At 34.6% G+C, this 11,900-nt stretch overlaps 1 protein-coding gene across 2 annotated transcripts; it reads right to left on the bottom strand.

Annotated features, from left to right (window-relative positions):
- Positions 1-2,462: 2,462 nt before the first annotated feature.
- LOC148698326 (uncharacterized) lies at positions 2,463-6,602 on the bottom strand. Of its 2 annotated transcripts, none has more exons than XM_088679942.1 (3): positions 5,941-6,602; positions 3,224-3,409; positions 2,463-2,961 (listed from the first exon to the last, which is right to left on the bottom strand). In XM_088679942.1, the coding sequence occupies exons 1-3, from the start codon at positions 6,478-6,480 to the stop codon at positions 2,686-2,688; spliced, it is 1,002 nt and encodes a 333-aa protein (XP_088536068.1). In that variant the 5' UTR covers positions 6,481-6,602; the 3' UTR covers positions 2,463-2,685. The 2 variants fall into 2 exon arrangements, with proteins under 2 accessions (XP_088536068.1, XP_088536067.1); XM_088679941.1 differs by having other exon boundaries at positions 2,463-2,970; positions 5,941-6,596.
- Between the last annotated feature and the right edge of the window lie 5,298 nt (positions 6,603-11,900).

Raw genomic sequence — 11,900 nt, 5'->3', positions numbered from 1 at the left:
TTTTGCTACACATGTATTGTATGCAAAAGTTAAACTTTTGTATTTGTACTTTAAAACTCAATAAGCTTCGTAATTGCAAACTACTAAATTTACAATAAATCGTCCAATTTCACCTATATTAGATGCAAACACAAGAAGATAGAAAACTTGATACATGAACAATCGGAGTTACAACCACACAACTAGCACAAACCAAAACAATGAAAGTAGAAGTATTTAAAAAAAAATTGATTGAAAATAATATAAAGTGTACTAAATCAAAGCAGAATAATTTTGAACAAAATGAAATCACAATTTTTTGTGGTTATTTTTATATTTTCAGTAGTGTTAAGTACTGTTGACCCTAAAAATTACAAAGCCTACGTGGCGCGCAGGCCGAGTAACTAATGAGCTAACTACGTCCTTCGGTTGATGCGGGGCGTGCCAACTCGTCGGCCGAGCCTGGCTGAGGAGTACGATTTGTTGATGTTGCGTTGAGCATGTTGCAGACTTCTTGATCTTGCGATTGTGGCCGAGGAAGGAACAAGTCTCGACCTTTGGATTCTCGAGCCTGAAGACAAGGCTGCTAGTTCTGCGAAGTTCGCGAATCGTCGGTGCCGGATTCGGTCACAGTGATTATATTTATAAGAGTATAAGCACGTTGAATTGACACCATACTATATGGGCACAAGTACTCAAAGGAGATGTATGCCTTGATGGTGAATGTGGTTCGGCCGTCAGAATTCTGAACTCTGAAACTCACTTATAAATATCCAATCATAAAATCACTCGGCATTCAATGTGCTGAATGTCGTAACTTGTAACACCTTACTTTGCCGAGAAGGCTAATAAGATGACCTCTGCCAATAAGGATTCGGAAACCCTTCTTGACTGAGACTTGAATAAGTAACCAGTCCGCCTCGACGAAGTGCTATTTATCCAAACTGAAGGTGCTTCTTGGTCAGCTGATTCTACAGCAACAGTGCTGTTTATCCAAACTAAAGGTGTTCGCCGGTTGCCTTCACAGTGTTGTTTATCCAAACTGAAGATGTGTCGGCGGAAAAAGAAAATAAAAAATCTCAAGATGTTTGAGAGGTTTGCGCAGGGCAATTGTGTGTTGAATTAGAGAGGCCTGAATGATGCACTCTGCTCTCTATTTATAGCAACAAATCTTCCTTGAGATCAAGTTGAAACCACATTCGGATTAGGACTTCTTATTTTGTTCCAACTTTATCTCGACCAATCCTACTCCTATTAGGACTTTGAACTCACCCCTCCCCCCCCTTTTCAGGTCGTATTCATTGCTGGTCGAGAATCCATATTGCACTAGGATCCCTTATCGTATTGGGACTTCTTCGACCCATCGGCTCATCCAAACTACTTCTTGCAATAGGACTCAACCACCTTTACTGAACAGCCCGGGACCACCAAGCAGCCCATAGTATATTTGGAAAAGCTTTGGGCTGAACCTACACTTGGCCCAAAAATATTATTTTGGGCCCAAACAAGTACTCACCGGACTAGTTTCATTAAAAAATAATTCTTCTTACACTTTTTTTTTGTCTATTATATTAGGCTATACACTAAAATACATACATATTGCTTCAAACCCTCCCTAGGTTACGGCCCACCATAGCCTTTGATGTGGCTTGGCCGCTGTTGTTGTTTGACTTCATTGTCCAGAAGTGTTTGATGTTCTGTTAAGAAGAAAGAGAAAGAAAAAAAGGGAAGTGAGAAAAGAAAAAGAAAGAAAAAGGGAGTTTGTCTCATAATGGCCGCGCCGTCGTTTCACATCCATTGACCTCGCCGGAAATTGGATCAGAGTTCCTGAGAATGAGACAGCCTCGCTGATGGTTGTGGCACACGCCAATTTTTTGCCCTTTGAACGAAAATCGCCTTGCCAAAAAATAAAACTCACACTGTCACCCTCATCAAATGAACCAAACACGTGCACAAATGAACCAAACACGCCAATTTCTTGATAAATTCTTTCATTAAAGAGGCACATATGTTGAACTTGCATATTAGACACGTGCACGTGATGCAAATCACGAGCTAGTAGGCCCCAAACCTTCTTCAAGACCTAGCACGGCCTGTTGTAACATAAGCTATGATCCCCGATACAGTTAAATAGCCTTTCTTATTTGAGACTCTTAATGACGTCATTTATAATGTCTCCCCAAGTCATTTTCAAAAAAGCGTTGTCGTTATCATTCTAAAACTATCATTCTTAAGACACTTAGTATTATGATCTAATGATATTACTTTTACTTGTAAGTGAGAAGTCTTAGATTTGATTCTCACCAAAGACGAATTTGAACCACATTATTGCTAGTTTATTGTGAGGCTTAACCAACTCTTTAATCCCCTTAGTGTAGATAATAGGCAAATTTGAACCACATTATTGCTAACTCATTGTAAAGTTTAACCCACTCTCTCATCCTCTATGAGTATGAGCCACTTACTAATTAAAGCATGCATAGTGAATAGAAATGCCGACATCTGTAACTCAAAGTCTCAAACTTAAGGGAAAAAAATGTAATTAGGATCCAATATGATAATTTGTTCATGACATTGGGTTTGAATCCTTTTATAAAATTAACGACATCAGGCTTAAATACATAACAAATACAACATATGAATTTACTTAACCGGACGGCACTGGCTTGTGTCCGGACATCATATATATGAATCTCTCATCTTCTTTCAAGTCATCATGCAGGTGCTATTGTATGCCTGTGTACGATGTTTTTTGTCATATGCCCTATCAAGGACCAACAAACATTCTGCTTGGTGATGAAATTTAGGTTTTATGAGATTCCCAACGACCCAAAAACTTGAGCTCAGTTTCACACGAAGCACCAACGGCAAACCCTTCCCTGACTTGAGCATATCGTCCATGCTTCTTCCAGCACCATACACAGGCTTATTCCTTGTTCCAACATATAACTTGAATTTTGATGACCCACTCTCAGCATATAGCTTTGGTCCCTGAAAACTTTGAATAATGACTGGTCGACCGGAACAAATTGACTTATCATGAATACATGTGTGTGTGTGTGTGTGGAAAATTCTCTTGTCAAACTGTTAATCTAGACTACTACACATTCAGACACGAGTCTTTCTATTTACAAACAGGCAATTTAAGCAAACACCAATGTAATTAAATTTAAATGTATGTGACAAGTTAAATGAGGCACAAAATTGAGCAAACACACACACACACACACACACATATACTTACACGTGATAGTGCAAAAGGTAGCCGGCCGAAGCACATTTCCATCGCTGGAGGACGAATGTGGAGGCTAAAGAGCTTAGACTTGTTCTCTATTATGAGATTTATGGAACAATTGCAGGTAAGGAACTTAGTTGTGACACCCGAGCCATCCACTCCTTCCCCAAGCCCAAATTGGCCAATTCCTGCCATCTGCAGTTTCGAGACTTCACAAACTTTCACTAGAGCAAAATAGTTTTACACAATAAAATAGTTCAATAAAGATGTCATATGAAGGTAAAAGTGTTATTACAGGTTTACATCTTCGCCTTGAAGATGCTCTTAGGATTTGTAAGCTTGTGAATGTTACTAATTTTATTGATTTAGTTCATTTTGTGGCTTTTAATCCTTGTAGCCTGGAATTAGAACATTGTTTTCCCATGATAGAACATTACGGTTTTTTCTTTTGTGAGACTCATGCACATTAATTATGAAGTTAGTAACGGAGGCAGATCATTGGGAGTCTTTAACAAATTCGTGGGAGAAGTTCGGGTCAATTAGCAGCACAATTTATGAGGTTACGTTCTCTTAGTCATAGTCATTGCATATAAATTTGATATCAAAGTGTGAGGATATATGGATGTTCTTTATGTTTTAATCTTAATGTGTTTTATGTTGTCTACATGTGGAATATTTTGAGAACGTTGTTATTACATGCACTTTTATCATGTCAGTTAGGCAACATATTTGGAATGCTTTTGGCTTGGATAATGGATACACTTCATGGCTCCTTATTACAAAGTTTTCACTGCGCGGATTGGCCTTGAATAAGAGTTCTCAATTACGAGGTTTGTGGTTGGCAACTTTTGTTTCTACTTTCTGGTGTATTTGGTACTAGAGAAACCAAGCCCGGCATGAAGAAGTTAGAATGAATATTGATTATGCTTTTAAGCTTATTGTTGGTCAGATCCATTATTCAAATAGAATCTTGTTGTATGAATAATGATTTCATGATTTATGTGTGTTGAAGAGATTTGGTTTTACATTTAAGCCTCGTCGAGCCCCCATTAGTTTAGAGGTGTGTTGGCTTCTTCCCAATCATATGGTGGGTTAATTTAAATACTGATGATGAAAGAGTGGTTTCAGTCGTGTTGGTTCTAGTGGTGTGTTTCGAGATTTTAAAGGCCAGTTCTTGGAGCTTTTTGTTCTAACCGAAGATTCCTAGCTCTGTTGCGGTAAAGGGAATAGTGCTAATTAAAGCTATTGAATTAGCTTCAGTTCGGGATTTGGATTTTATTTGGTAGGAAGTTGATTCTGCTTTGGTTCTGACTTCTTGCGCTCTTCGCAACTGGTAACTTGGCAATTGAGAATGGAGTGGAAGAATTGCTTTCATAGAATTTTCCAAATGCATTTTGGAGGTAATCAAGTTGTTGATGCCCTTGCCAATCATGGTTTCTCTTTTACTGGTCTTGTTTGGTGGGACTCTCTTGAATTCTTTTGTAGTATTATCATCGTGATTATGGAGGTCTTCCACACTCTCACTTTCGATAGGTTATCATTTGTTACCTTTTTCATAACTTGAATTGGTTGTTGGAGGTTTCGTTTGTTATGGTTGATTTCATTTTTAGAGATTTTAGACTTTATGTCCCACTTAACAAATTGTTCTTTTCTACTTTTTTTAATAATCTACTTCATTGTCATTTCTCATGATAACAGTACTGAGGTGGGATTGACTTTGCTGTTTTACTAAAAAAAACTTAACCCTTGATATCCAATCTAGTGTTGCATTTGGTACGCAAAATTCCTTTCCTATGTTTGGTAACGATACATATTTCTGTTAGTGTTTTTTTTTTTTTTTTTTTCATGAGGAAGGAAAGTGAGCGCCCCGGGGGGGGGGGGGGGGGGGGGGGGTGGGGTGCGGTGGGGTGATTTCACTTCTTCCCTATTTTCCTATAGCTAGAAAATCATCTCTCAAACATGAACTTACCAAACATTAGAAGGCAACATTTTCTCATTTCCAAGTTCTCTGTTCTCCATACCAAACGTATCCTAGCTAAGGGCGACTCATTATGCATTTCTTGATCATGTAGTCACCAAGAGAATATTTTAACAATATGTGAGCTATTTTAGGTGATTCAAGTTTAATTGTTTTGTGTTTTTAATTTTATTTGTATATAATAAGGTATTTGCATTAAATTCATTTAAATTATAGAAAACAATATTCACTTGAGCGTAAAAAAATAAAAAAAAATGCACACTACTCTAGCTAATTAACTTGACGAAGTCGTTGTCTACCATTGGCTTTATGCTTTGAGTCTCATGATTGTTCTTCTTCATTATTCGGCTTAAGGCGCGTATCCCAAGCTCATATCCAGCAAATATGAAGTAATTTAATGCCTGTTTCCAATCTTATCACAATTTCTTGGTTTTCTTTTTCTTCATACGCAACAGTACAACTTTTAAGGTAGAAAAGATAATCCTCAACTTATAATATTTGCGATCATACGTTCACTTTATAGTTCTTCATTAGGTATTTATATTCTATTCACCATAATCATGTGTCCTCAATTACCACCATAATAATATGTGGCGTGCATGCTACTAGCTAGCCACTTCCAAAATCCAGCTGAAGCAAATCATGCAATATATATACCTACTATGGTGAATCTTTTGTGATATATGAGTGATAGATTTAATACATACGCATAAAATGGAGTACTTTTTCGAGAGATTGATGAACGTACCTGAATAGACACTTTGGGTGGTGGGGGCTTTGTAACAACGTAAAACATAAGGAGTGCGATACACAAACTCAACATAGCCCTCCAACTTATTTGCAAAAGTATCCATACAAAAGAATCCGAATATCGATATGAACAATACCTCTTCCACCACCCCGATCTTTTCCCAACCACATAATAATACTCCTCGTCATCATCTTCATCGCCACCGTGATCATCACTACCTTTGACGATAACCAGACGGTTTTCGCAATTATGGGTTTCTGTGCCGTTACTACGTGCATCAAAGGAGATCTTTTTTTGGTGCAGGAATGAGTGACTGGATCCACGGGAGGGCAAGTAGTGCGAGAGGGCGAAGCGAGTGGCCTCTTCATGAAGGGTTGGGTTTGCTGGATCGGGTCGTGTTGGGGAGTGGAATTCAGATTCCGGGATGGGGTTTCGGATATCAGCACTGTTGGAATGGGAGATGGTGGATGGGCTTTGCACGTAGTATGCACAAGGGTATGACTGAAATAGAGCTTCTTGGTCCTGATCATGCTCCATAAATAATATTGAGAGAGAGAGAGAGAGAGAGAGAGAGAGAGAGAGAGAGAGATGTGATTTGGAGCTCTAACCCTCTTACATGGGAATGGGGTTTTTGGAAGGTTTTTAAACTGCACAGAGAGAGAGAGAGAGAGAGAGAGAGAGAGAGAGAGGTTGCTTTATTTTGTTGTGTAGGGTTTGGCTTGCAAGTAGGCTAGGCTATGGGGTATATGAGCTAAAGAATGCTTCGCTTAGTAGGAAAGATTGAAACCATTGAGTACAATCAGTAATCAAACAAATTTTCATTATTACAAACAGCAAAACAGCAATAATAATAATAATAATAATAATAATAATAATAATAATCACGTTTTATTTTCTATTCCTTTTTAAGTTTTAAGCAGAGTAATGCTAGGGAGACTAAATTTGTAGATAAAATTTTGAAAACTAAAAAACATGAAAGTTGATGATTGAATTATTACTTACACATTGATAAACATGCTTATTTTTATTGGTGACACATCATTTAGTTTGCAAATTTAGTCTCTCTAACATTACCCTTTTAAGAACGTTACTTTATTTATATTAAACAAAAATGTTACTTCATTGTATCTTTACAAATTATGCATGGTCAATTGGTCATAAAAATTGACTCAATCAACTTGAAAATTAATTTTCTCAGAGCATCTCCGATTAGACCTGGCATTCGTGTTGTGTCGTATTTGTGTTGTTTTCGTATCATACCTGATATCTTAATGGGTCGTGTGTCGTGTAACACCCGTTAAAATAAACAAGTAAAATAACCTGACCCGAAATCGACCCGATAATATTAACAGGTAATATGACCCGACCCGTTACCCGTTAAGGAAAATATATTTTAAACCAATAAATAATCAAATAAAAAACATAATACTAAATAAGTATATATAGACGGTAGAAGAGAGAGGCTAGGAAAAACAGACAGCGGGATCGGTATAGAGGTTTACTGGAGTGGGGAAAGAGAAAGGGATTAGGGCTTTTGTTTTGATCAAATGGTAAAATTGGAAAATATTGGAATAGAGAGGGGGTTTTTTCATCCAAAAAAGTTCTAATAATATATGTTTAATAGAATCCAACGGTACAGATTTACACTCATTTATCTTATGACTGTTATTTAAGTAAAGTATTTAATAGTTTTTTAATTAATGTAGAAGTGTAAAAAAATATATAAACACTCGTAATGACAAGTTTTACAACTTTCATGAAGAGCATAACTTTGAAATTCGCCACTATAATCATATAAATCATAGATCAAAATTTAACCGTTGATTGTTATTTACATTTACGCTTCATTATTCTCATCAAATTTTGTTTTTTCATATTTTCTTTTTTGAAAACATGATGTATTAGAGGATGCAAGAAGATGAACGATTTAGATCGTTGATATTATATTCAGAGTTTTATAGTTAGTGAAAATATTGTTTGATGTTTATAAAGTTTCTACGAACTATATGACATCGACTCATATTTCAGTTAACCATAAATATCGAAACGTGAAATCAAAGATCTGAACTGTTCATCTTCTTACATCTGCCAGATGATCATGTTTTCAAAAAAGAAAATTTTAAAAATGAAATTCAGTAAGAATAATAAAGCGTAAATTACAATCAAGGGTTAAATATAAATTTAAGGTTTATGGATTATAGTGTTGGATTTCAAAGCTGAACCCTTCATGAAAGTTATAAAGCTTGTCACTATGAGTGATTGAGTGTGTGTGTGTGTGTGTGTGTGTGTGTATATATATTTTTTTTTTTACATTTTTTACACTTCCAAAATAATTATTATTAATTTTGCCCTCAAATAAAAAACATTATTTATGAGGGTTTGGAGGATTTTAAAAATCTAAACGATAATGTAAGTGTAACCATTATCTACTTGTGGAGGAATAATGATGAATTACGAGTGTTTATACATTCTTTTACATTTTTCATACTTGTATGTATGTCTTCTTAGTTCTTGCCTATACAAATACTATACTAGTTTATTTTAATTTTGGACAACAACATGTTAAAGTAAAATTTATCCTAGTAATGATAATAAGGAACTCTCATAATAAAAATAAATAATGACTAAAACTTTTTTTTTTTTTTTTTTTTTATAACTTATATAGAATAATAATACAAAACTATATATTTAAGGCTTTTTATATTAGCATTCCACAAAATGTTGAATGCACCCCACATTAAAATTTAATAGTAAATGACTTATTTACCCCACTATGCAATGACAATTTTGACCTTATTAGGTTTTAAAAAGAAAAAAAAAATTTATAAATACACCTCAAATCACTTTTAGCGTATTATTTATATTCTCAACTATCAAAACCCTCCCACTCTCCATTGTTGAATAAAATCCTAACCAATGAAACAACAAACATGTTGATTGAGAAAAATTGGTTTTGAAGAATGGAACACGAAATCGATGTTTCGGAAACTTCACATGAGGTAAAACTTCATATTTTTCGTTGTTTTAGTGATTTCGATGACATCGATAATTACTTAATCTTGCATTTGTTGCGTTATTTAAACTTCTATATTCAAATTCATCTTTTAGGGATCACAATGAGAGTTTACATGAAATCTCCTTACACTTGTTCGTCCAAAAAACTTTTTCTCCAATTTCTTAGTGTTTGGAAGTAATGGATACCAATGTTTTCCAAGTGCTCCACACTGCAGAAATGAAGTTCGTGAAAGTCAAAACAAAAATTGCGTACCATGAAGTTAAACCTAGCAATGAAGCCATTGCTGATGTTACCCTACCTAGCAAATCATCATTTTGAAATCATTCGGCAAACTAAACGTTCAGAAGATTTGAAATCTTTCAACAAACTAAACGTTTAAATGGTTAGATTCAGTCCCTAAAAATTAAAAATGAGTGTTATAATATTTGAGAAATGTGGAGTGTATGTACAAAATATAAGGTGTATATTGAGAATGTGGGGTGTAAGGGTATTATGGAAAAGTATGCGGGGTGTATTAAGATAATTTTTAAGTGAAAAAGCAAATATGGGGTGTATTAAGTATGTAAGGTTTATTCAACAATTTGTGGGGTGTTAATATAATAAGCCTATATTTAATATAGAATATATTGTATATATTAATAGGGAATTGTTATTGGCACTTTAAAATTCTCATTCTACACTCCAAACTTTCTATATTTAGAAAGAAAAATACACTTGTGATCGAGGAGTGTAGAATGAGATTTTTGGAGTGCCAATAACATTTTCCTATTAATATGGCTATTGTATTTTATAATAAATCTTTTAGTAATTAAACTTTAAAATTATGAAAATAATTTTTTTTCTTAACTGGTCGAAACTGGTTACCCACATGTTACTCACGTGTATACACTGGTCACCCAATAATGACCCAATTAGTTATCGTGTTGATCCGAAATCCGTTATTTTCGTGTCGTGTTAGAAACTGCCGGGTTTATCTCCAATATAAAAAAATAGAACTTATATATCTTTGAAAAGTGGGAATTCTCACTTTTTTAACTCGCAAGTTACATCCAAATTCAAACAAGACTTTGCATACCAACATTTTCCATACGTTGTAGACATATTAAGTCAAACTGAGAATCAAGTACAACTCTTTCTGCCAAATTTTTGGTGCATTAGAAATAGCCTCATGCATATTATATCACACAAATAATAGCAAATTGTTTCACAAATCTCTATGTGTGCTTAACTAAAATCTAAGTATGTATTAAACAAAGATTCTAATTTTATTTCACCGGCCATCCTTCACCACATAGACTATGGCATATCATTCAACTATGAAATTTTTAAATTTAAGATCTGCCTTGTAATTATTTCCTTTTGAGATATCATTTTCACTTTATTGAAAATTAAAACTTATCTAATAACTGTTCAGTTATCAAAAGAAGGAAAAAAATTTAAATCAAGCCAAATTTTCTGTCTCTAAAATAAATTTCAAGCTTTTGTTTTCGTTTTCATCTTTATATGGTCTATTTTCTCATTCACCAATTCGGTAAACATGGATCGCTCTGTAGTCTCAAAACCCAAGTATTTAGAACCATGTGACTTAGTGACTCGGCGGCTTGACTATTGCAATTAATTATGATCCAATAAGAGCTCAGGATCTAGACCTGACAAACATGTCATATTTGTCGTGTTTGTATTATTTTTGTGGAATACCCGTTAGTTTAACAGATTGTGTCACGTCAAGCCCATTGTCTTAACAGATTCTTAATAGGTGGCCAGATAACAGACCGACTAGTTGACGGGTGTAATTTCGTATCAGTTTAGTGGGTTATGCAAGAAATTATCATGCATATTGTCTAGACCTGACAAACAGGCCGTGTGTTGTGTTGTTTATGTTTTATACCCGTTATCTTAGCTTAATGGGTTCTTAATTAACTTGTGACCCATAACAACCCGAAATAATAACGGATGACCGGATAATAACCCGAAATGTTAACGGGAGACCTAATAACAACTCGGCTTATTAATGAATCAACACGAAACTTATTATTTTTGGTTATTTTACGTCCGATTAATTGGTCATGCAACAAATTGACAAGCCTACCTAGACTTTCAGACAGGCCTCGAGAGTCGAGATCTAACTACTCAAAATTCATTGAGAAATACCCAAACTCATTATGACAGGCCCTTTCATTCTATGTCCTCACATTTACAATTTTAACTTAAATAAAAAACATCATTTCCAACTTTCTTACAAAACGAAAACTAAAACCGGTTTTTTCATTTTTTTTTATTTTAAAATATCAAACAAGTTTATGCTTTTTATATATGAGATAAGAAAATTAGAAAGTATACAAAACGAAAACTAAAACCGGTTTTTTCATTTTTTTAATTTTAAAATATCAAACAAGTTTATGCTTTAGTTTTTTTTTTTTTTTTTTTTTTGGATGGTGAAAGTAGATGACCCCCAATTTTTTTTTTGGGGGGGAGGGGGGGTTGAACCACTCTTCATGGGCCTTAATTAGCATCATTCGTAATCACCGTCTCCACAAATATCGTCACTAATAGTAATAAAAGCATACGACAAAATAATACACTAACCACCTATTGATTTTCCTTATTAATAGCAAGATTTGTCAACTGTAGCATAGGAAAAACTTCCCCTAGAGGATTATCTTATCTAACTACTTAAAATGCCACAAAAAATTGGGTTGTTATTCCTACTGACCAGTCATCGAAAATTCATTATTAAACTGACTTTCACTTATATAAATTCAACGAAGATTTGTATGCATATACTAGATACACAGAGGAGGTACACTCACACAAATTTTTGGGATTTTATGTGTTGAATTGGTAATTTTAATTAAAATCCAACAAAAACAGGACAATAACAAAAGTGAAATAATGAAAACAGGTTTAGTTTATAAATTAAGAAAAACAAGCTAGGGGGATT

This window comes from Pyrus communis, chromosome 2 (genome assembly GCF_041283825.1).
Source record: "Pyrus communis isolate YQ-2024b chromosome 2, ASM4128382v1, whole genome shotgun sequence".
Taxonomy (NCBI): Eukaryota; Viridiplantae; Streptophyta; class Magnoliopsida; order Rosales; family Rosaceae; genus Pyrus; species Pyrus communis.
The sequence above is the reverse complement of the archived record's forward strand: the minus strand, read 5'-3'. Positions and strand labels throughout refer to the sequence as shown.